This window comes from Pterocles gutturalis, unplaced genomic scaffold (assembly GCF_000699245.1).
Source record: "Pterocles gutturalis isolate BGI_N339 unplaced genomic scaffold, ASM69924v1 scaffold9102, whole genome shotgun sequence".
NCBI classification, from domain to species: Eukaryota; Metazoa; Chordata; class Aves; order Pterocliformes; family Pteroclidae; genus Pterocles; species Pterocles gutturalis.
Window position 1 is genome coordinate 1 of NW_010115272.1, and position 25,957 is coordinate 25,957.

The following is a 25,957-nucleotide window of genomic DNA, read 5'->3' on the forward strand; positions in this document are numbered from 1 at the left end:
CGGCTCCAGGTAGGGGCTGGTGGGGAGGGTCAGGGCCCGCTCGGTCCCACCCAGGCTCACATCGCCCCTCAGGGGGGCTTCAGGCCCTCGTGTGTCCCCGCGTGTCGCGGGCCTGTCCCGGGTAGCCACCCCTCACCTCACGCACCCGCCACAGCCCGCTTGCCGGGGCACCTCCTTAATGCGGCCCCTGGGTCCCCTCTGTGGCACCTTCCCCACGGCCCCTCAGAGCCTGCCTCTCCTGCTCTCCCCGAGGAGCTCCAGGTGTCCCCTCCCTGCCCCTTCGCTCTCCCGGGCAGAACAGCCGGACACGGCGCACTTGTCCCTCGCCATGGCCTTTTCCCGGTGTCCAGGGGGAAGGTGGCCTTTGAAGGGCAACGGCCCGAGGTGGTGCTGGGCCTGCATCGCTGTGCAAGGCCGGTGCCAACGCCTTGGCATGCTGAAGTCTCTGTGGGACCAGGCTTCCTACACAGAGCCTTTTGGGGAAAAAAAAAGCCTTTATTCTCATGCGGGTGCTTAGTTTAGGAAAAGTGAAATAGGAATGAGTGTTCTCCAGCTGAGGTGGATGATGCTGTACTTCATTTGAAGCGTGGGACTTGCTGGTTTTGCTTTACCACGTGTGAGGCAGTTAATTTTATTACCTGTTGCATTTGTGGCACTGTTCTCATGTTAATTTTTACGATTTTCCTTTATATCGTAAGTTAATAAGTAACTGTGGTGACGTCACCTGCTCTCAGTTTCTGCTTAATAAAAACCTGGTAACCTTTATTCACAAGGCAGACTTGAAACTTTTGCTTGCTTGAGACAGAGCTAGGCCATCTGGGTCATACAGAGGACTACTTTAGTTGTAGGGTTGGAAATTCGAGTTAGGTTTATTCTCCTAATTCTATAGGAAAATGTTTTGAATGTGCGCAACATAGCAATAGTGAGGTTCTTAGCAGGGCTCTCCTGTCCACTTCTTTTCTCCCTCTAATGGTGGGGTGGGAGGGGAGACACAATGAGGCTGTGATAAAGGTGATGTGTCTAGATCCTGCTTTGTAGCTTTATCCTTGCTGTCTCAGTCTCTGACTAGTAAATAATTTATATATTTAACCTTAACTGCTGTGAGAATTTATATTTTCTGTTATTCTCTTTGCTCTCAAGTCTTCTAGCTATTGTAAGAGAGACAGCAATATTCTCTAGTATGAAAAATTATTTCCTTGAGATTTTGGGTTGATTGCCTAAAACTGGCTTTTATTACTAAGTTTGTAGTAATCCTGACTGATAATGATATACAAAGAGCACTGGATAGCTATGCCTGATTTACACTTGGATATTTTTCTTTGTCTGTATAAGCACAAAGAGACTTTATTTTTTTTTGAATGAAAGTAAGTTTTGCAAAACTCCACTGCTCACACACGTTGCACTCAGCAGCAGCCCAGTAAATTGCTGATGTACTCTCATGTGTTCTGAAGGCTAGAAGGAATGCTTAGGAAGTTGTTCAATGGTGTGCTGTTTTTCATAAAGAAGTGGAAGACTCCGAAAAAAACTGCTGAGAGGACTGTATCTGAAGATGAGTTAAACAAGCAGGACTTGGCAGATGGGAAGAAACCTGACACATCCAGAACAGAGCTATACCTCAAGAAGATGCCTCAGCCTAGAACAGATGATTAGTATGTAATTCCTTGTGGCAGACACCCCTCATGATAGCCAAATGTTGCAGTCATTATTTTAGACCAGGGTTACCCTCAGGCCAGAAAGCAGAGGGTAGCCTGTAAGGCTCATAGTACGACGCTAAGAGGCGTCAGGATTGGAAGCAATAAAGCAAAACAGAGTCTTGGGATGAACTGAGTTCCTTCACATGGAATAAAGGCAAGTAGAGGAGTAACACACAAGACAATCTCTCCTGAAGGAAAGAACAAGTGACTTTTTTTTCAAAACCCACCGGTGACGAAAGCTTTTCTACAAAAAATTGCACATTTTGGTGTGAACCAAAAAATGAAATCCTGCAGAAATAGCACAGTGTAGAGATGAATTTTTAATCTTTTGCTTGTTGCTGCTACTAATATCACTCCAGTTATGTTCTGCAGTAGTAGTTCCCTATTTCTACATATCCTGAATTAATAGACAAAACTGCAGATGTAAAAGCTGGGGTGAGATAGATGAAGTCTTTTAAGCACAGTCACACATTTAGCGGTGGGGCAGAGATATCTTAAAATAATAACTACTAGATATGTTCAGTTTCTAAAGTAAAAGTGTAGGCCATATTTTGATTGTTATTTCATTTGGTGCATTTTATGCAGGTGAAGTGCCAGTCACGTGGTTTATGAAGGCAAGCACTGCATTTATGAAGCTTACACATTTAAACACCTTTTCTTCTAGAAAGATGAGAGAATACAAAAAAAATTGTTAGTGATTTTGTTTACTTGTTGCCCAATAAACACCTATTTGATTTAATCATTCTGTATTTTGAAAAAAAGGAGACAATTGTCTGAGATGAGAAATCTCCTAATGCCCAAATTTATTGAGAATTTTTGAGAAGCTTGTATATATAAGGATTCTGTGTGGCAGCAGAATTGCCAAGAAACTCTTAGTTTTGATATACTTCCATGAATACATTTCTTCATTGTGAGGTGAGCTGTGGCTTTTGAGAACATAGCTATGAAAAAGGATGTTTGAAAGAAAATGGAGCTTTGCTGAAGTTCACAGCTTGTAGCACTGGCCACTGAAACAAGGAAAACCTGAATTCACACGTGAGTGAGTTATCAGAAAGCTGTGGTGGAACTGATGTGAATCTGGTACAGTGTTTCAAGTCAGTATTCTGAATTACTGGAACTGGGGAGGGGGGTGGAATACTGCCCTGGTTGGGCATACTGTAGAATTAGGGTTGGAAAAAATTTCTGATTGCTAACTTTTTTTTCCCCCAGTAGAATTGTCATATCAGTTCCACTTGCCATTATCTCAGTTTTCAGCATCAAGGGCTTTAGTGATTTAGGAAATCCATCTCAAAAATAATATACAGGAAAAGAAAATCAACATTCAAAGAGATGCATGCCTTTGTCACAGTGAACCTGCACCAAAGTTTTCTGAATCAGCCAGAATCTGCAAACAAAGTCGGCATGTCCCTGCCTTGAGCCTTCTCTGAGTCTTTACATTCAAAATTTGTTTTGGCGCGGTGCTTGAACGCCATCACAGTAATATGCACAGTGAACATTGCAATAGCTTTCTTTAACTAGAACCCAGATATCAACGTAGGCGGAAATATTAATTCCTTCTTTCAGCCTAAAGCATTTTCCAGATAGGAATTAATTTATAATGAAAACTATTATAGTCTTAATTTTTAGAAGACAAATGATTGCTAATTAGTTACAATAATTTGAAATTTTATAGCACTTTTCTCTATGGATATCACAACACTTTGCTAAGATGGGTAAGTGTTATTATCTCATTTTTCACAAGAGATAACTGAGACAGCCAGAAGTGAAATGGCTGATACAAATTGTACACGTCATTACTGGGTTTGGAATTAGAATCCAGGTCTCTGAACACTCCACTGTATGTTTATGCAACTAGTCTGTAACTATTTCTTCAACTTCAGTGATATCAATTCTGTTACCCCATTAAAACCTCATGAATTTAATTTAAATATATTGATATATTGCAATTGTTTTCTTTTGATTTGTTTTCTAAATGTAAAACTTTCTGTATGTCTATTTTCAAATTTTTCTCAGCACTCCTGAGGGGTAAAAGCTCATTTAAATTTTTAAATTAAATTATGCAGGAAAGTCAGACTCTGGCAGAGACTCAGAACCTTTGGATGAAGATTGAGTAGGGCAGGTTGGCTATATAATGACAAGAATGACATCTACATTTCTTAGCCCTCACTGCCTTCTGGTGGATGGCATTGTGTTTGGACACTTTGCCTTTTCCTAAAATATGTGGAAAGTCTGAAATGCTTCAAAAGATTTTTTCCCAAATGGATTCTGACCCAAAGCCAGAAGCAGGAAATGCATTTTTAGGAACTTTTTCTTGGTATCAAAGTCATGCTTATACATAAAAAGAAATTCGTTTGCATCCTGCCTGTATTTGTTGTTCTGAATATTTTTTGTTAATGTTTCATTACATTCAACTTCTGAAGTTTCTGATTTCTGATAGTATTTTATAGCTGTAGTACTTGTACAGAATTGCTCTAATGTTCATTTTAAGATTTTTTTTTTTTTTTTGGAAATTGAGACCATGTTTGAAATCAAAAGGCAGAAAAAAATTAGAATAAGAGCAATGCTTGTGCTTTTTTGCTTCTTTCAGATACTTTTATATAAATGATCAATGTGTTTGGTTTTTATATGAAAAAAAATTGATCTTTCCCATTCTAGAGGACACTGGTAACTAGTGAAATTGTAGCACTCTGAAAATGTGTCTTAAAGCTGAAAAATTACTGAGGGGTATTAGATAAGCTGTTTAAAGTTTTAAAAAATTGTGTTAATGTTATTAATTCACTTCCCATGAATATAGAATGTTTTGAAGAAAACCCTGTTTTTTTCTTAAAAATTCATCTCTCCTGCTTCTCCATTCAGGATATTAGATGATCCCAGAAGGTCTATCTCCTGATATTTTCTATCTCCTGATATTTTTATGAAGTCCACCAGAAAGGTGGAGGAATAGCTTTTTTGTCTCAAAAACAAATCTCCCCCTGTATATTGAAGAGAAGCCCAAAACATTTAAATCAGTTATCAGCTTCCCATGTTACATGATATTTAGATAAAAGTCTTTCTATAGCAATGTACGGAGAGGCTGGAGTCCTAAAACCTGAACCAATTAATTAACCTGACAAAGTAAGACCTATCTTTGGGTTATCCATATTTGTAATGTACAGGCAGAACACAAATACTATCTTTAAGAATCTCAAAGCATTTCAGAAGAAATGAAAGTGGTCTAAATGGCAGATGAAGGCAAAAATACTAAAAATTCCTCTTCACCACCAACAGGTGAAGAGGACATGCCATCTTTTCCAATGGAACAGGAGGGAACTGATGAGGAGCCAGCAGAAGGTGCACAGGCAGATCACAGTGGTGCCCGTGAGTATTTCCTGCCTTTACATAGTGATTTCCATACTGAACCTACAGTAGCTTCTGGCTTCTCCCACCATTCACCCCTTCCTTACTATATTCAGTTCATCTTCAGTTGCTGCTCTTGGTGATGCCAAATTTCATTTTGATGCTGGTCAAAGATGACCCCTCCCAGTGTAGTTCTGGTCTGACCACTGTGCCTGCAGTTCCCGCTGTCCCTCAGCTTACAAAGTCTCTCCTGAAAACATTTGCTGTGCTTAGATCTGTCTCTGTAACTAGTACTGCAATCAATTCATTAACTCCACCGGTCTCTTTCAGTTAGAGACCTGTCTTTATCTTTTCAACATATTTTTCACATTGAAATACCTGTCCAGGGTCTATTTCAGATGTTCTGCATGTCATCTAACACACTAGGTCTAGGTAGCATGGATAACAAAATCCACTAGTGAGTCTCCTGTGTAACTTTGTAAGGATTTTGAATGCCAATAAAAAATTTATTTTATATTGGTTCATTACTTTCAGCATTTGTTTGATCTTCCAGGATGTGTTTCTTTCTTTCCTCTAAATTTTAAAATATGTTTTTCTGAAAGCAAACTTCTTCGTACACTTAATGCTAAACAGCAGGAAGTCCGTTGTTGGACAGAAGGGATTTTTTTTTTACTACTACAGGATATTTATTTAACATGGCATGTATGAACAAATTAATCAAAGGAATTAATACTTGAGAAAGTAATCCCAATTGTCTTTTGCAGAAGAAAGTAAAACTAGTCTTCGAAAGGAATTTCTAACTGCAGAGCAACAGGAGGAAGAAGTGGAGCAAGTGGAAACAGACACTGAGGGCATTGGTGAGTACTGCTTTCCACTGAGATGTTGGCACGAACTTAAAAACCCCATTACTTTCCAGTTTTCATATTTTCACTGTTATTGTTATGAACAGCATCTCATCATCCTGTGTCATCAAGTTACAGTTATTGAGTTTCTCTGCTCCCTTTCAGTTGGCTTACCTTGTGTACTTCATTTTGCTCTTTCCCGTGACTGGTCTCTGACCCCTTTGTTGGTTGTATTTCGTAGAACTCCTGGGAGAGAAAAAAATCAAGACAGGGTGAAAAGCTTACACAATAGGTAATGGGAATTTCATCTGAGGTATCAAGCTGAAAGGTACTTTTAACGAGTGCTTATGACTAGTTGGAAGCCAAGTTGACAGTATTCTGCTTTGCAGTCCACCGAAGAACTACACTGGGTCACACATGAGCAGAATGCCTTTTGGAGGACAACCGTGTCTTATGATGGTCTGTTGTATGTGTTTTTGCTAATTGTTTTGTATAATGATGTGCGTTCAATAGCTACTGAAAAGACACACTTTAAACTTTATTTGGTTTCTAAAGCTGAGACCTAAACACCAAGCAAAGCTGAACTGAACTACTTCATTAGGTCTTGAGTTTTAAAATCAGTGTTTTTAAAACACTTTCAAAATTTTTCTTCTTTAAATTCTTCAGTTTTGAATATTCATAGTAAAGTTTTTAAAAGCCTGAGGGAGGAGCACTTTTTACAGACTGTTCCAGGACAAGTTGTTACTAAGACATGGTACCCCTGTTTTGAGCTATGGAGTGCCTATTACTCTGTTGAAGGAGGCAAGGAATGTGTGAATCCTTCCCTTTTGCAGTTAGGTGCAAGTATCAGCAAGGAGCCTAAAATTTATGGTGAATATAAATTTCCTTTATGTTCTTACTTCTCAGATGCAGAAGGTGATTTGCAAGAGCAAGATAATAGTGAAATACACTCAGAGACACAAAGAAGGCCTGAGGAGGTAGAAAAGAAAATCTCGGAAACTTTCTTCTATAACTATGAAGATATATGTTCACAGCCATTTGTCACTGAAGGCTCTGGGATACCAATTAACCTTATTACTCTTAAGTATCCTTTCTGTTGAGGCTGTGTAAATTTAAAGCTAAGGATATTTAATATATGATCTTAAAACTGTATTTGTCTAATTTGGAGTAGCCTGTGTGGCATTAGTGGGATACCTTTTGTTGAGACACAGAGAAGAATCTTGACCACCAGTTATAGTTCTTGGTGAATTTGATCTTAAATGTTATCTTGACCATTTCTTATTGGGCGTAATGCTTACTGTCATAAGTACTCTTGTAGAACTAGGTCATGGCCCAGTTAACGTGGCCAGGCAGAAAACTAGTGTAAGAATATCTCCTACAAAGCTCTTCTGGTGTGGCTACATAGAAAGGTCTTCCCCAAGATGCTGAGTGAAGGGCAGGAGAAGAGCAGCTGTACCTCATAATTCCTCACAGAACTTCCAAGGGAGAAGTGGGGAAGAAACCAGGTAGATTTGTAGCCTGGTGCTCAGAAGACCTAACTGGTAGAATGAAGGAAGTGATGCCCATCAATTAAGAGCTACAATAAGGCCTTTGCTAGGTATGGTCAAGTAGGATACGATATATGACCTTCACATGTGCTGGTGGTTTTCTCTGCAGACACAGTCAAGTTGCTATTGAAGACTGGATTTTCCCCTCTCTGTATCTGCCTGTAAGCATTTAAGAAGTGAGCTTGAGCACTTCCTTGGTTTGATCTCTTGTAGAACAGTCCTAGCAATCTGATGCATGTCTCTTACATTTTGTTTGAAAAGAGAACACCGATAGAATATGAATTCCTTGCAGCTCCAAAGGATCCAGCAGAGGCAAGCAGTGTGCCCTGTAGTGGAGATGAAAGAATGAAACAGGAACTTTAGAAGGTCTTAACTTGTCCCTTCTGCTTAGTTATAGAAGCTTGATATCTTTTACCTGCACCGTATACTGAATAAAACCATCTCCTATCATCAGGCTTTTAGTCACCAGTTTCAGTATTCCCATTTCAGTTTTGGTTTAAGCATTTCTATCCCCTTAGTAAACTTTTCTAGAAACTTGGTGTCAAACCTTTTCCTTATTGAACCGTTCCCAGACATTCTTTTGGATACGACTGCACCAGAAGTGTAAACCTGCTGCTGATGGATAGCCAAACACTGCTGTATATAGCAGGCAACCAGGTGGTGCTCCTGGACCAGAAAACTAAATCTCAGAGTTATGTCCGGAGCAGCAGTGGTGGTGGGATTGGGTTTATCGTGGTATGGCTTTTGTTTCTTGTTTTAGGATCATAGAATCATACAATGGTTTGGGTTGGAAAGGACCTTAAAGGTCATCGAGTTCCAACGCCCCTGCCATGGGCAGGGACACCCTCCACTAGACCAGGTTGCTCAAAGCCTCATCCAGCCTGGCCTTGAACACCTCCAGGGATGGTGCACCCACAACATCCCTGGGCAACCGGATGTTAGTCACTTTCTGAAAACAAAATGTTTGCTTGGTTGCCTGATGGGAGATTTCTACAGCTGCACTTGCATACATGTAAGAATGTGTGGTGTTGATTAAAGGAATGTCTGGACCATGCAGTGAGGGCTACTCATCCCATCAACATAATTGGCAGAAGACAAATATCTACATACCTAAGTCCCAGGCTCAGGTACCTTAAAGGACTGACAAGTGCCAGCTAGGATTAATATTCTTATTTAATTTTTTTTAACTCACATCAACTCTTTTTTTCTTCTTTTTTTTTTTTTTTTTTTTTTGGAACACTTCATCTTTCCTAGTCACAGCTGATACTAGTATAGTGTTTGGCTTGCAATTAAAATTTAGAAAACCAAGTTTCTAGATAAATGAAGAGAAAAAATATCTGGTTTCACTCTAATAAACTCTTACCAAGAGCTTGGACTCTCAAATGGTATCTCTGGATTTGAAGCACCTTGCCCTGTGAATGGCTCTGCCATTTCTCAGTTTTGTTCCACCTGAGCATGGCTTTCAGGATACCAGGCTCACACTGTTGTGCTCCATTGTAAGCAGCCTTTTCTGGGCAATCACGGTACATCTTTCTTTGTCTTCACAACAATGTAATTCAGGATGGCTTTTTTACAGCTGTCTGCTGAAGTGGATGGCTGCTGATGCAAATGCTTCTATGGAAAGATCAGCCAGTGGGTTGAGTGAGGTAGAAATAGTAAAAGAATGCATAATAAAGCAAATTATTTCACAGTTTGTCATGGTTCTGTGTTGTATATGCCCAACATACCATTTTGTGTGCATAATGGTTTTACCATTTTGTGTGCAGAGTGGCTTCATTCTGATGTAGAGGAATATATGTCAGTTTTTCAGAATGTATGCACGGAAAAATGCAACATGGTATTTATGGCAGTATCTTTTGACTAATGAGTCAGTAAATACAATAACTCAATAACTAGCAGAATAGAGACAAAGGTGTCATTACAGCAATCAACAGGACTTTTGCTTTTTCAAGGCACACCCTATGAAGCAGTACTTTGCAGTAGGAGAAAAAGGAAAGAAGCCAAACCTCATCATCTACGATTATCCTTCACTGAGGCCCTACAGAATACTGCAAGGTAGTGTACAAAACTTCTGTTTTTGTTTTACACAAATGGGCCAGAATTTATAGAACCCAGCAGATGGAGTAGTGTGTCACTTTAAGTTTAGAAGGAAATACAACCTTTTGGTTTTTCACAGAAAAATAGAAAACACTGGTTTCAAGCTTTTTAAGTATTGCATGGGAGGAAAATTTTATTCAGTAGAAATAGCCAACTGAGAGCTATGACCTAATGAAAAAAATGAATGCAGTGAAAGCTGAGCTCCTTCTAAGTAGATTTTGCTATTGTTTCTGCCTCTTGTCCATGTGGGTGTTTTTTTCTTCAGGTGGAACAGAAGAAGCCTATGTTTTTGGTGATTTCAACCGTTCTGGCACTTTGCTGGCCAGTGTTGGGAGCAGCCCTGACTACATGCTGACTATCTGGGACTGGAAACAAGAAAAGATTGTGTTGAGGTCAAAAGCTTTTTCACAGGATGTTTACAAGGTCACATTTTCTGCTGATAATGAAGAGCAACTAACTACATCTGGAGCAGGACACATCAGGTAGGTTTACTAGTTAGGATTAATAGATATCACCTCTAAAGTCATAATAGGTAGAAGATGACCAACAGGAATGTATCACTAGCAAACCTGAACCAATGAGGAATGCTATTTTACCTGGACATTACAATTACAAACTGAGAAAGTTCAAGTCCTTCAGCCAGTCAGGCAAGTCTTTTAACACCTTTGGTGTCCGAAAATGATGATACTTGATGTTGAATGTCAGTACCACTGGCTCTGTTCTTGTAATTTCAACAAGCACTGGGGTGAATGAATAAAAAATATTTATATATACATGTCTTCTAGCTCATAACGTAGCATACATGCCTCCTGTGCCTTCTGGGCTTTCTACTTTTGAGTTCTTGAACTCATCTGCTGTTTGAGCAGCCATTAGAACTGGTTGCCAAGTCATGGATCGGAAACCCTCTGATGCCACCAATAGTCTGCAAGGAAGTCTTACAAAAGACATGCTTCCATACACTCCTTTCTCTGATACTTTCATGGATCCTTTTCTAATAAAAAATAAACCACAACTTTAAGCTTTTTGGGACAGGGATTAGCTTTGTGTTCTGCATTTATTCAGTGTTCAATGTTAGCAGAGACTTACGGTATGACTTGGATGCTATTGTCATAGAAATGGTACCTTTAAAATTATAACGCATCAAAAGTTTCTTTGAATTTTAGAGAGGAATCAGATAAAAATCTGAGATTTGCTCTACAGTTTGGTTGCAAGGTGAGTCTGAAATAGCAAGTGGCTTATTTAGACCCAGAACAAATGTGTTTTAGGATATGTTATTTATGGAAATCTGACAAAACAAACTCTCTTATAAACTTTCCTTTGAGCTAAAATACTATGAAAAAACTGACATAGCTTTAGTAACATGATAAACAGGACCTTTCACCCAAATATGGTTTCAAATTCCAATTCCCAACACCTGTCTTAAATGTAATGTCTCCTGCACACACAGTGAACCATCCCTAATTGCAGTAGATGTTAATTTTTCTGTAATGCAGTGATTTAAAGTTATGTTTTATACTGCTAAAAATACAATGATCAGTTAGAAATAGATATGAATAAAACCTTTGGCTCAGTGAGGTTTTCATAGTCAAGCTCAAGCCATGGGGGTACTTGGATGAAATTCAGTGAAGACCTTAGCCCCTTGGATTTACAAAGCTGAATATCATACACTGGTGACAGCAAGAGTAAAATAGGTATCCCTAACTATGTGTATTGCTTATAGCTGGAAAGATGTAGCTATGGATTTTACACTTATTTATTTTAAATAAAGTTTAATGTTCACTCTGCCCATTCCAAATCCTTTTCCTAGCTTTTTCATAGGGGTAGTATAGGGAAATATTTGTCTCATTTAAAAAGAAAATCCCAAGGTATCCCATGAAAAAGAATAATAAATGAATAGCACTTACCTCAGAGGCATCCCTGTTAAGATTATTACAACATCTGAGAGGGACTGAAGAGTATGTTTAGGAAATCTTGTATCAGAGAAGGATGTTTTTTCTATACTCAGGTTCTGGAAGATGGCTCTCACATTCACTGGTCTAAAGTTACAAGGAGCTTTGGGCAGGTTTGGAAAAACAGCAGCGACTGACATTATAGGTTACGTGGAGCTGCCTGATGGGAAGGTAAGTAAGAAAAAGTTTAATTGAGTTTATGTTCCCTTTCAGGTTTTGATATAAAGTCTACTGAGTAAGTTGGAGAGTTACTATTTTCTTCAAAGTGATTTGAATTAGACCCTCAATGCACTGTTCTGATAAGCTAATATTGACATTAATTTGCCAAAAACCTGGCTTGCTTTGTAATAATGGAAAAGTACAGTTAGCGTTGTAATTGCCAGACAAAAGATCTCTATTGGCTTAGAGTTGAGGCTTCTCTAATGGGGCAGTGAAAAGATTAGTGTAAAGAAATACAGAGACCATTAGCCATAATCTTTAACCATTTCAGTGCATGTAAGTTATGCCACATTGCTAAAAACTTGAATCTTTTCACCCTTTACACCTTCTCTTGCAAATATCTGTACATTGCTATTGATTTAATGCTTTCATGGAAGGAAGCCACAAATGTTAACCAGATCCTTGCCAATATTTCTGCATGGTTAATGGCAGGTGCTTATGTACTTCTCTTCATTTGCATTGAAGGTTATCTCAGGGACTGAGTGGGGCAACTTGCTGCTTTGGGAAGGGGGCCTCATTAAAGTGGAACTCTGTCGCACTGGACGTAAGCATTGTCACAGTGGCCCTGTCAGCCAGGTAGTTCTTGAAGAAGGAGAACTTGTCACTGTTGGAAAAGATGGCTTTATTCGGGTGAGTTTTTCTTCTGCTCTGCCTTAAGGTGTGCAAATTTGTGTTCAATAGGTAAATGTTACATATTTTCTTTACCAGGACTTATTTATGGAAGTAATTTTGCAGTGCAGTTTTTCTCTGAGAGTGAATTTTTAGAACAAACAGAATAAGAACATATCTCCACAGTGTATATGTTTGAATTAGATAGCGTTCACATAACATGCTCTGTTTAATAGTAGTAATTAAATCACCTTTTACTCCAACAAATCAAGGTAGTTTTCATTGATTCTCTGAAAGCTTTGTCTTTGCCTGCATTCTAACAATATTTTTTCCATGTATAGTTTTGGTTAATCTTTATCATTTTCAGGCCTATTAATACATTTCGTGTTATTTTGAAGGATAAACTATGTCAATATTTGAAATTAATTTTCTGTTTTTTTGAATGCTCAGATTATTGATGTTAAAGTGACATAGAAAGTAACTGGTATCTCAGAAATACATGTGGTGAAACAGAGGAACAATTAAAAGAAAACACATTTGTCATCCTGAAGTTAACATATAATTCTACAAATTAAGGTCAAAATGGTTTACTTATCCATACCACCAGCTTTTGATCTCAACTGTCAATTATAAATGATTTTGTAATCTTGTTTGCCTGCTCTTTGAGAGAGGACAGGATGTGTCTTCTGCTGGTTTGTGAAAGACCCAGATTATCAACAGATAGTGGAGGGTTTCAAACACCCTGTGGGGTTTGTTTTGTTGTTGTGTTTTATAAATTAATATTATCCCATTAGGAAAATTAACTTGGTTATAAATGTGCCAACTGATGTTTTGTACTTCCCCTATAGAGTAGAATATGGATGTGTCAGACTTCCCATTCTTTCTTCCGTGCTGCCTCAGTCTGAGCAATGCTCGGAGCAGGCAGATGTCACTTACTCTCTATAGTTCTCAGGCTGCTCTGTAGAGCTCTGCCAGTGTCAGGGCTGAATTTAAGCTACGGCTGTTTCAGAATTGGACAGAGAACTTTTATATATACTTTGCATTGTGTCCAAATTTATCAGATAGTAGTTGCTGATTGTCACTGTTCTAGGTTACATTCAAAGCAGGGAGGCAGATGTGAGAGGCTTCATACTCGACTTGTAGAATCTATACTCCCCTGGTTTCTTATAATTTTGAATTTCCATATTAATCATGTATAAAAACATAACCTGGCCTTATTAAAAGTTGTTGTTTTTTTTTTTTTTTAATGCTTCCAACTCCATGAAGCTGTGGAACTTGGAGAGAATAGATGATGCTGATTCTGTCGATGACACAGGGTTGCTGGAGGTGGAACCTATGAATGAACTTCAGGTTGGCAGGAATGTCAGTCTGAGTTTCATGTTAAAAGTTCATGAATGTGGACAGCCCGTTTGGTATGCTCAGGTAAGAGACACTCAAGTACATACTTCTCTGTGGAGAAACACAGAATAAGGGAGGTAATGTTAAGTAACACCAGGAGTCCATTACAAATCAGTATGTTTCTTTTTGGTAGAATTCAGTCTTCTTCGGGATATACATATAATCTTATATGGATATTATAATCACGTTCTTTCAAACACTGGAGCAGCCTTTCTAGAGAGGTGGTCTATGTCCCAAGCTTGTCAGTGTTTAAGAGGCATTTGGACAATGCCCTTAATAGTATGCTTTAACTTTTGGTCTGGCCTGAAGTGGTCAGGCAGTTGGACTAGATGATTGTTGTAGGTTCCTTCCAACTGAATAGAACCATTCCATTCCATATTTTTAGTGTATAGTAACATGTGAGACTCTGGCTTTCAGAGTCAGAACTGCATAAGAGTAGGAGAATATCAGAAGGTATTGTCCAAGTTCTGTTATCCTGGACTGATGGATAGGACTGATAGGACCAACATCACCACATTCAGTCATTTCAGTTTCACAATGATAATCATGAAGAAATTTTTAAGGAGTCACCATGGACAGTTTTATTTCCAAACTGAGTTTGAAAATATTCAAATTACATGTTTTAATTTTTCTTCTTCAGGATACCAATGGAGCAATCTGGAAGCTGGATCTGACTTTTTCAAATATGGTATATTTATTTTCTTTTTCTTTCTTCTGATTTTTTCACTTCCTTTGCAATAACTTCCTTTAACTATTCTGGATGCATCTGCAATGAACTTTGTGTTTTACAAGGCTGCACAGTTGAAAATTTTAGCATTGAAACATTTTTTTTTCTTAAATTATTTTCGTAATGTTATTGATCATAACGATTGTGCAGGATTATAAAAAAAGAATTTGATCTTTGATACCTGAAATTTTGGCTGACAAATTCAAGTTACCTTAAAGGAGTTTAATTCTCATGTTTTACAAAGCTGCACAGTTGAAAATTTTAGCAATGAAACATTTTTTTTCTTAAATTATTTTCGTAATGTTATTGATCATAACGATTGTGCAGGATTATAAAAAAAGAATTTGATCTTTGATACCTGAAATTTTGGCTGACAAATTCAAGTTACCTTAAAGGAGTTTAATTCTCATAAACTGGTAACAGAAGTTGCATGGATGCAGGAAATGAATTCAAGGAGTATTGATACATCCTGTCTAGATAGGTGATTGAAACAATCCTTACTGTTGTCTCTAAATGACATAAAGAACCAGGAAAAACAAGGAGAAGATGAAATGCACTTCACATGTTTTATCCTGCTGATTACTAGTTTTACTCCATCATGTTTTTGATGGAGAAATAGATGACACATTTAAAATGGGCCATTTAATTTTTGCTCCCGAACATACTAAAGCAAATGGGAACAATCCCTTTGAGTGGAATAAAGTTCTGTGGCAGCAGGTAAAATTACGTTCCAAGATTTTTATGGTAAATAGAAGATTTACAAAACATACTATAAAAACTAATGTAGAAAATGTATAGCAAAACCTAGAATTCCTTGGATGATTAAATGTTTTCCCAGGCAGCATAAGCCCTAGGCTTGAGAGCATTTTCTTTGCCTTCAGAGCAACAGCTGTTTGTTAAAAATATTACTTCCAAGCCTGAAACCACTTAATGAAAGGCATTCTCCTTTATTTTCACAGAGAAAATGATGGAATTTTAAATAAACTTAATGTTCCTACACTGATTTTGCTCATGATCTTCCTATGAACATTTAAAAAAAAAAAAAAAAAGGAGAGAATTGCATATAGGTACCTCATGCATGCCAACTTTTGTTCACATAAACAGCACCTGTCTAGCTTTTTCAGATTCACTGTCGGTATGTCTGGTAATACCTTGTAAATGCAGCTCCAGAATGCAGCAGAATGTCTGTTCTTCTGTTTTGCACTGCAGACCCGTGATCCAGAGTGCCTGTATACCTTTCACTCTGGAAGGATTGAGGACATGAGTGTCTCTCCTGTTACATACCTTATAGCCACCACTGCTCTTGACCGTAAGTACACTATTACTTTCCTCTCATACCACTGTAATTATTGTTTTTGAAGAGCAATGATGCTTGGTTTGGAATTATTCTATTTTGAACTGAAGTTGTGTATTTGCTCTTGAAAAGTCACTTTACAGAAAATTGTTATTTCTGGGATCAGTTCTTTAATAGTTAGGACAAATCATTAATGTTTTGAAGTAATGCATTAAGGCTGCTTAATCTTAAAAGCATGGGACTTTAATGAGAGAAGTTTTAATAGAAACCTTTGTCAATTCTGTTCATTCTGAAGGAACGTATGAAAAGATGAGACATTTGGTTTGAATAACAGAACTAATTGATTGATAAGTTTTGGGATTTTTGTTTTGTAAGTCATTGTGAATGGCAATATTTGTGGCTTTCTTAGAAAATGCAAGAGCCACCATGCTCTCAACAACAGCTAACATGTAATTACAGACATATTTATTTAACTTATATAAATATTGCAATTTAGGCCTCTCACAGTTAGCTTTATCATGCTTTGAAAGAAGAACCGCTGTCCAAAACATTAACAATGTAATTTACACTTCTCAGAAAATGCTACAAGGTCTTTAACCCAATTCTTGTCAGCAGTATCTTGGAATTTGTCTGTGTTATGCAATGTACATGCTCTTCTAGCCTGATGACTAACTCCTACCAGTTGAGCAAATAACACTTAGGATATATGCCAGCTGGAACGGAATTTTATGCAGACCAATATGTGTGGCTATGAATCTGTTAATTTCAGCTCTGGTGAAACTGGCCTTTATTTGGACCATCTCCCATTTTCATCCATTCAAATATGTTCCTCCCTAGGCAATCCCAAGTGGTAGCATATCATCTTTTCCTAGGTTGTCAGTACAGATTTTCCTTACAGCATGCCACAGTTCTATGATTACTTGAAAATTGCACATGGTGGTCAGCATGGGACTTATTATTACAACCCTCAGTCCCAACAGCTCTTGGAATCCTGTTAAGTTAGAATGAAGAAAGCTTAGGTTTTGTTCATGAGTATCATGCTAGCTGTGGTACTCTGCAAGTGTCAGTCATGTCTTTCCAGGTGGGCATTTGATACTTAAAGAGAAAAATTAATAATATTCTATCCAGCTTTTAATTCAAATAAATAGACATTCCTCCATAAATCTTAAAATGTAAGTGAGGTTGCAAGAAATAAAATCTTATTGTCTCATTTCCACACAGGGTCAGTGCGTATCTATGATTTCATCAGCAACAGTCAACTGAGTGAAATTAAGTTTAAACAAGGAGGAACAGCACTGATGTGGGCACCTCGTGTTGTAAGTTTTCGTTCCTGTGTGCATTAAAATTCATAAGGGGCCTATGAGCCTGCCAACATCAAAAAAGTTGCTCACCATACAAGACCTTACAGAAGTCACTGTTAGGCCATGATAGAATTTACTGTAGTAGTACGTATATAAGTTTGTGGAGTAGTATGTCTGTGTATAGTATGTTGTCATGGTGTAACCCTGTTGGTGTCCAGACATCACACAGTCGCTCACACACCCTCCCCTGTCCCAGGAATTGGAGGAAAGAATCAGAGAGGTAGAAGTAAGGAGACTCATGGGTTAAGAACAATTTAATAATTGAAATAAAATAAAAATAATAATGATAATAATTTTAATAATAATAAAATATACAAACGAGTGATACACAGAGCAACTGCTCACCACCTGCTGATGAAGGCCCAGCCCATTCCTGGCTAATGATCTCAGAGCAGAGAAAGTCCCGAAACCATGATCCCGGAAGAGAGAGAGTGAGCTAGCTTCCCATCTGAACCTCATTAATATACTGAATATGACATTGTATGATATGGAATATCCCATTGACCAATTTGGATTTGTTGCTTTGGCTGTGCTCCTTCCCATCTTCTTGTGCACCTGCACACTAGCAAAACATGGGAAGTTGGAAAGTCCTTGGTTTCTTAGCAGTAACTAAAAACATCAGTATATTATCAACATTCTTATACCAAATTCCATACTGAATCTAAAACACTGCACTGTTCTAGCTATTAAGATGAAAATTAACTCTGTCCCAGCTGAAACCAGAACATATGTGTACAGTTTGACTTTACCGTGGATTATCTGGTATCCTACTTTGTGTCTTCCTGAGATTTTAAAATCACATCTCAGTGTGTGGTCCCAGGAAGTAGTCTTAGTTTTTAGGCTAACAGATTCTATTTAATCCATGCAGTGTAATTGTCAATTAACATGAGTTAGTTAACACATTTTGAAATGACAACCCAGACAATCCACAAACATTTGGAGAGAAATCATAAAAAACTGTTGCCAGAACTGATCATTTGTGGAGGGTGGAGTCTATCACTTTTAGACATATTTGCTAATTTTAATTAAAATGGTGTCTAGTTATGTTATTGAGGAAACCTGGCAAGCCTGGTGGGTTAATTATAAGAAAAGTTATGGAGGAAAGTGCTTACTTGAATTTCCAAGGCAAGGGTAACACTGGGACAGTGCTCTTACAGCTATAATTCTGGCCATGCAGACTTTCAGAGATGCTGTTAGGTGATGACCTATACATTCAAGAGGTAAGCTGATTGCCACAATAAATTGTACAGCATTACAAAACTGACTCAGTTCAGTTTTACAAAAGATGGTACTAAACATAATCTGAAAAATCAAGGGTACTTAGTCTACCTAGCTGCATTTAAAATCCCATTAGATACTTACACATAGCTTAAGGTCCTCAAATGTATTTGAAAATCTGTGCCATTAGTCTAAGAAAATTTCATCCAACATACTTTGAAGTATCTGTATACCATAATATCCTCAGAGGCAAGCTAGATATGTACAGGCTAGATAAGTGAATAGTGACATAGATTTAAAACTGCCTAAATGGCTGAGCCCCAAGGGTTAGAGACCAGCAGCACAAAGTCCAGTTAGAGGCAAGTCTCTAGCGGTGTACCCAAGGGGTCATTATGGGTGCCAATATTCTTCATTAATTACCTGGACACAGAGTGCACCCTCAGCAAGTTTGCAGTTGATAAAAAACTGTGAGGAGTGGCTGGTACTTGAGAGTGTTGTGCTACCATTCAGGGGGATCTGGACAGGCTGGAGATTTGGGCTGAGGAGAATCTCATTAAATTCTACAAGGAAACAATGTGAAGTCCTGCATCTGGGTAGGAATAACCCCAGCACCAGTACTGCCTGGGGGCCTACCTGCTGGAAAGCAGTTCTGCAGAGAAGGATCTTGGGATCCTGGGGGACACCAAGCTGACCATGAGCCAGCAATGCTCCCAAAGAAGTCCAACAGCATCCTGGGCTGCATTAGGAAGGGCATTACCACCTGGTTGAGGGAGGTGATCCTTCCTCTTTACTCAGCACTGGGGAGGCCACATCTGGAATGCTGGCTCCCTAGTAGAGGAAAGATACGGAATTAATGAAGGGAGTCAAATGCAGAGCCATAAATTTGAGGTCCATAAGTGATTCCTTTTGGTCATTTACTGAGCAGTGCTATCATGCACGTGCTTATTACAGAGAGGCATTTGAAGAGAAGACATCACGGGCTGATGTCCCCAGATAACGGGAAGACAGTTAGCCCCAGCTCCCTTCTGAACAATAAACTTTTTCATATCTAAGATCAATACTTTTGCCAATTGCTCAGAGAGCTTATCCATTCACTCTCGTCTCTTCACACAGTAAGTCTCCTTCTGATCTCATTTCTGGTGTGTGTTAATATTGATCTGTGCCATGTCTGGAGCTGTCTCAGCTTGTAAATCACTTCAAGACACTACCATGTATGGCTGATATTATCTAAATCTGTAAGTCCAGATAGATCCAGCTAAAACATGGGCCTGTTTCTGCTAACTCTTTTCTCTCACAAATCAAGCCTGTCTACATTGTTAGCAATTGGCTTACCTACAGGGTGTACGGTAGAGATTCCATAGCCTCCTCTTTCTATCTCAAATAACTGTCCCTGTTGACAACTGTACTTTACACGGAGTCAGCCAGACCCAAGTCTGTGCCCTCACCTCTTCAAAAATCATACACACATTCAATGCCCAATACTATAATCAGGGTAATATAGTATTTTTTTTTTTTTGAGTTCCAGCTCTTCTGCTTAAGAAGAAGATACTGATATATTTGTGTATTGGTATGAATTACCTCTTCCTCAGATGTTGCAACCATGTCCTGATTAACATTTCCAGCCTTAATGGCATGTTATCAGTAAAAAAAAAAAAAACAAAACCCATTTCAAACCAAAAAATAACCCCCAGTCCTCCCACTCACTTTATGGTAGCGTATTAGAGAGAATTAACAACATTTCCCATGTATGAAACATTCTTTGTGCTTTAGCAACCCTTCCATGTAAGATGAGTTACAGGTTAACACCAGAGCATGTGCCATACAGGTTCTTATTCTAAGCTCTCAGGTGTACACTGTGATTTTTTTTCTTCATTCTTCCATTCAAAGGTAAATCCTAAAGGAGGCCTAATTGCAGTGGGTTTTGAAGATGGTGTTGTCCGCATAATTGAAGTTTATGATCCCAAAGGGCTGCCCATTCTTGCAGGACAGACCAAAACACACAATGCAGAGATAAATCTGAAACAGGCTTTCAAACCTCACACTACTGCAGTTACAGCCTTGGCATATGAACAAAATGGAGATGTGCTTGCCACAGGGGTATGTATCACTTCTTTTAGTTATTTTTATTAAGCCACAAATGTAGAGATTATTTAAAGAGATAAGGTAACGTTTGTTTACTGACAACACAGTTATACTTCTGTTACTGCTGTTGATTGCTTCTTGTAGTTCTCTGCAGTGCTGGGGGAAGAGAAGGATCTGTTTGCACTCACATTCATTTTCTGAAGGAAAGCTACCATACAATTCTTACAATTAATTTTGTGAATTACTGGACTGTTTAGTGTGATTACTGTAATCCCTTTTGAAGATAGATTTTGTTCATTTTGGAATTAGTTTAGCAGTGTCTTGGAATTAGTAAAAACAAGTCCATTCATACACCACCTTGGCAGCACTCCAGCTGCTACACAGCACTGCTTGGCCTTACAGCAGGATCGACCAGTTGGTTTGTCAGTGCGCCTGCTGGTCTTTGACCTGATTTCCAGTCAATGCGGTCTCTCTTTTTAAAAGCTAGCCTTCAGCCACAATTAGTGCATCTGCAGTTACATGTTCCTTGAGCTGAATTGCCGTGCCTTTCACTTAATGCAGGATTTAATCTGCCATGTGTCATGTGCACCAGTTCTGGATTTTCTTGTTATCTGGGGAAATCAGCCTATGCTGGGTCTTATCTGAAACATCGAGCCTGAGCTTTAAAGGAGCTCCTGGGGCAATGGTCAGAAAGCACATGGCTAGGGATGCCAGGTGAGGCCCATCAGGGCAATTAAGGGCTGTGGGTGCATTCAGGGCCCTGGAGCCAGGTGGGCAGGATTTTTATTTCCTCCCTGTAATCATAATGGAAATCCAATTCTAAGTTCTAAGGCACTTGTATGACCCCCTGTGGAGCCATGAAACATTTGAGGTATGTGTTTATGTCATAAAGACTTATAGTCTTCTGAATTTTTGGTCAGCTATGATTCAGTCATTATATTTCTTTTTTTTTTTTTTTCTTTCTTCTCAGAGTAAAGACAAAACTGTTTTCTTTTTTGCTGTTGGAGATGTATACAAGCCAATTGGATTTATCTGTGTCCCTGGGCCTGTGCAGGTATTACAGTGGTCTCCACCTTCTCATGTGAGTAATGCATGTTTGTTTTCTTTCCTTCCCTACAGTGTTAAAATGTGTGATGGGTTTACCCTTGGCTGGGAGCCAACCCACGCACCCATTTGGTCACCCTCCCCTAACCTGAGGATTGAGAGAATTAAAGGGGTAAAGGGGAAAAAAAAAAAGATTTGGGGGTTGAGACAAGAACAATTTAATAACTAAACTACAATAATATTGAAAATAATAGTATATACAAATATACGAATGAGTGATACACAGTGATACTGTCCCCCCTCACCTGATGGCTGTTCCCGGCTAATGATCCTGGAGTAGGGAGAGTCCTGAAACTGCACTCACGGAATGGAGATAACAGTCCGAGTGTCCCAGACCAAGACCTGACTTGGGGGGGAGAGAAGGCCCATAGAAACATATGAACTTTCAAGCAGTTATCAAAACAAAACCTCAGCTCCTAACTTTTGGGTCAGATCCATCTTTTAATTTAACCAAACTCCCAAAATATCATCCTGCTGCTTCGAAGCTAGACAGAGTCAGAATGATAGGTGCTTTGTATATGGCAAGGACTTCTTCAATTCCTTAGCTTTGCCAACGATACATAGTATAGAAGAAGCTCACTGATTTTTTTATGTCCATTTAAAAGTGTCCATTTAAATAAGAGTGCAGTTAGAGTTAATGACTCCTGGCTGGAGCTTGGCTTTGTGCCTATTCATCTTCTGACTAACTTTTCCCCATTTCTCTCAATTCCATGCATACATCTGCCCTATACTTGGATTTTTGGTGTTTCTGTACAGGTGAAGAGCACGCTGCTCATCCTTTGTGAGAATGGCTTTGTTCTCCAGGTTCCTGCCCCTCTCCCTGAGGAACAGGATACAGCATCCACCTATCAAATAAAAAACCTGCCGACACAGTACTTCCATTTTTATAGTATTAAATCACGAATCAAGGTAAAGAACTCTTCTGTGGAGGAATTTCATGTCCTTCATGTGCCAGAGGACCAACCTACCCAAAAAGGTTTCCAGTCCCTATACTGCATCATAGGATTTTTGCTAAGCTTTTTGAAGGGGAAGGCTAGGTAGAATGCATTTGTGGCTGAGCTTCAACATTTGAAATTACAAGTTGTTTGTTCAAATAGAACATACATCACACTGAAAGCATGATGTGCATTTTGATTAGAATGAAAAGATAGCATTAGTGAAAGGGAAAGATAGTATAGCATGTCAGTTCTTAAAATATTTTAATTTTGGTAATTTTCAGAAAAAGTGGGTTGCTTGTGGTTGATGTTAGCCCTGTAGGAAATCCCTTTGAACAGTCATAAAACACCACTGTGGTCACTTTGATGCAAACATGAAACTTTTTTTTTTTTAAATTTTTTTTCCCCAGCAGTCATGTATTTCTGATTTTTTAAAAAATCATGTAACAACTTTAAAGGTGTGTTTTTTATTTCTGAATGAGAACTAGCATTTTAGAAGATATGTGCGGCCAAAGGAAAAGAATTATGCCAGCTCCCAGCTATAGCTAATTTTGTGAAATTAAAAAGCAAGGTGATGTGAGGCTCAGGAGCAGAACTCCAGTGAGCAGGCTCTCAGTCCTGTGTTCGATCCACCACAACCCAAAAGCCTCTCTGATTCTGTTCTTAATCTGTGATTTCTCTGCTTCCTCTAATAACTGCTCCTGTCTTCCTAGTGGTGCATTACTGAATGTCAGGCAAAGCCTCATATCTTGTTAAAACTAGGAGAAAGTCAGCATAAAGATTTCCTGGTGGTTTTATCACAAGAAGAACCACAAGAATGATCACAAAGCTAGCATACATATGTAAGGAAAGATTGAAATAATGTGTGTGGAGTTTTGTTGGGTTTGGTTTTTTTTTTAGTCAAAAGAATATTGTTGGGAGACACTATAAATCTTTAAAAATAAAAAAAGTTTCTACAGAGAAGAATAACATTAATTGCTCTATTTTTCCTCTAGGAATAGATCAGTAATTAATAAGTTGCAACAAGGATGTGTTTGATAGGATGTAAGGAAAGATTTCTAACGGTAAGAGTGGTGAAGCACTGAAATAGTTTGCGTAGGCTGTAGAGTCCCCATAGCAAACTTTTAAAGGGTAGCTCAGACAAACATGAGCCAATAATATTTAAGGTCCAGCTGATTCTGCTTTTTTGGCAAAGAAATGCTCTTTTGAGATCCTTTCTAGGCCTTTCTCTATGATTTGCTATCCAATATCTTCTTAGGAAGATGCTGTTTTAGAGAATGTTCAGTATTTGTTTATGCTAAAGTAGGCTTGAATTGAAAGGGGGTTTTAAAGGTTTTATAAATCCACAAATGTCTTCCCTTCATTGTTAAGGAGAAGTGAAGTTCATTACAGCTTCTCTTTTTACTCTACATTAACAATACATTAGAACTCGGGAATCTGAATGCAGCTTTCCAGTGCTTTTCTTTCTCCTGGGCAGGCAGAGGACAGGGTTTAGGAGTTCTGCAGAAGTAGTGTGCTAATAGTGGTTAATTTTGGGAATAATCTTTCTGAGGAAATGCTGAAGTCTGCTTCTTATGCAGAATTGTTCCTGTTTCAAAGGACCATGAGTTAAAATACTTTGGAGGTGGGAAATGGGGGCCTTTCCACTGGAGATTCCCATGATGTCTGGTTGATCTCTGCTTAGTTGAAGGAAAAGAGATTTCTCTAGATATTCTGTATATATAATGCCAGGACCACCTTGGATTTAATTTATGAGACTCCTTCAGTGAGTAATACATGGAGTGCCTTGGTTTCATATCTTCATGTTTCTCTGCTTGTTGCAATAGCTGGAAGAGGAGATTGCACTCAGAGAGAAAAAAAATCAGGAGAAAGAGAAAGCAAAGCTTGAATGGATAAAGAAGCAACAGGAGATGGGAAAGGATATAGAAGAACCTGAAGAGAAACCCGAAGAAGAGCCATTGCCACCTCTCTACATACCAGAAGAGCCCAGTCCCATCCTCTGTGGGTTTTATTCAGCACCAGGAAAATTCTTGCTTTCCTTGGTAAATCAATTTTTATTTCATGTCCATGGGATTGCAAGATGTGGCAACCTTCCCTTCATATCTGGATGCCTTAGAAAACTGATTATTTGAAACCTGCTATTGCTAGGACATGGAATCCCCTTCATACTTCCTCGTTTCAGTGGTCTTTGTGAAGTAAATCAGTAATGTCACTCCAATTCAGATTGTTCAGTAAATTCCCAATAGGTATGCTTCCTGGTAATGCCTGCATGGGCACAAAGACTGAGCTGTTCCCTCACAAGCAGAAAGTAGAATCTTAACATGTTGGTAGGAAGGCTTGTAATGCTGGTGATCATGGTAGATTTTCTTCTGTGAGTAAATAGGATCTCTAGATGTTTGTAGGTAACATTTTCTAGCCTACAGTATATCCTTAAGAAAGGAAAAATTATCCTGAAAATTGCATTTACCTGGTCAGCTTCTTCAGTGTCCTTTTGTTACTGTTTCTTTATGTCCCTTCTCTTCAGGGTGGGTATGACTCAGGGTTCCTCTATCATTGCGAATTCTCCTCAAATGATCAACAAGACGACCCTGAAAACAGGCAAGATGAACCCTTTGAAGTGATTCCTATTGAGGACACCGACAGCAATCCCATACACCAAATCTCCTTCAGGTAAAACATTGTAGTGTAACAGCTTCATGATAAAGCTTGATGAAATGGAACTTGTAAGGGAGGAGGACACACTGCTTTGTCCCTTTTTAATTGTGGGTCAATTGTAGTATGTAGGAACTCTTTCTGGTTTTCTTGGCACTGGGTTTCACTTAAAATTCCTAATGGACACAGTTGGGCACAGTGTCTGACAATAATTTTAAAAGCCTTTCAAAGATGAAAATATTTGAATTCTAATTGAGATCTACAATCCTAGACTGTAGATCTCCCGGAGACCCATGAGAAGTCTCTGCAAATTATGATAATCAGAACAGTAGTTCTTTTTGGTAGTAACTAAAGAGAGGACACAGTTAGCCCTGAAGTAGAACATGGAGGGACCAGTCCATCCCTCTTGTGCAAAGAGTAAAAGCTTCTCAGGACATCCTGTCAACTGTACAAATGAAAAGGGTGAACAATTTTCAGACTCCCAATATTAAGTTCCCTGAAAGGCTAGGCATGATCTTCATCTAAGGAAGCAAGTTTAGTCCAGGCTTTAATCTGGAGCTGGCTGCATTCACTACCATCCAATCTGGACGGAGACCAGGCAGAGAAAGTGTTTTTCCAGCTCTGAACTTGGTGTCTGCTACCCTGCAGACTCAGGGCTGAGACCAGTTCCATGATACCCAGCAAGTCCTGAAACATTCCTGAGCAGCCAGGTAGCTGGAAAAAAGTTTTTAGTAGTATCACACATACTTTAAATGGTCCAAACACTTTTCTCCCAGCTTGCAAACTTGAGAAAGCTACATTTATTCAGATAGGTTATCTCTTCTTTAGAAGTATCGTGTTTTGAGCTGTGGCCTTACTTGTTGCAATCTGCCTGTTATTACTGTTTCTCGTTG

At 38.7% G+C, this 25,957-nt stretch overlaps 1 protein-coding gene across 1 annotated transcript in view; it reads left to right on the forward strand.

The window, feature by feature from the left end:
- Nucleotides 1-4,912: 4,912 nt before the first annotated feature.
- The window catches only part of CFAP44 (cilia and flagella associated protein 44), a 42,076-nt gene continuing 21,031 nt past the window's right edge, over nt 4,913-25,957 (forward strand). Inside the window, exons 1-17 of the mRNA XM_010075130.1 lie at nt 4,913-5,051; nt 5,795-5,887; nt 6,779-6,956; nt 7,992-8,154; nt 9,372-9,474; nt 9,782-9,998; nt 11,522-11,636; nt 12,150-12,314; nt 13,560-13,715; nt 14,332-14,379; nt 15,628-15,727; nt 16,934-17,028; nt 20,179-20,388; nt 21,344-21,454; nt 22,234-22,386; nt 24,239-24,454; nt 24,937-25,082. Coding sequence (XP_010073432.1) covers nt 4,913-5,051; nt 5,795-5,887; nt 6,779-6,956; nt 7,992-8,154; nt 9,372-9,474; nt 9,782-9,998; nt 11,522-11,636; nt 12,150-12,314; nt 13,560-13,715; nt 14,332-14,379; nt 15,628-15,727; nt 16,934-17,028; nt 20,179-20,388; nt 21,344-21,454; nt 22,234-22,386; nt 24,239-24,454; nt 24,937-25,082 — 2,408 coding nt within the window. The remainder of the gene's footprint in view (nt 5,052-5,794; nt 5,888-6,778; nt 6,957-7,991; nt 8,155-9,371; nt 9,475-9,781; nt 9,999-11,521; nt 11,637-12,149; nt 12,315-13,559; nt 13,716-14,331; nt 14,380-15,627; nt 15,728-16,933; nt 17,029-20,178; nt 20,389-21,343; nt 21,455-22,233; nt 22,387-24,238; nt 24,455-24,936; nt 25,083-25,957) is intronic.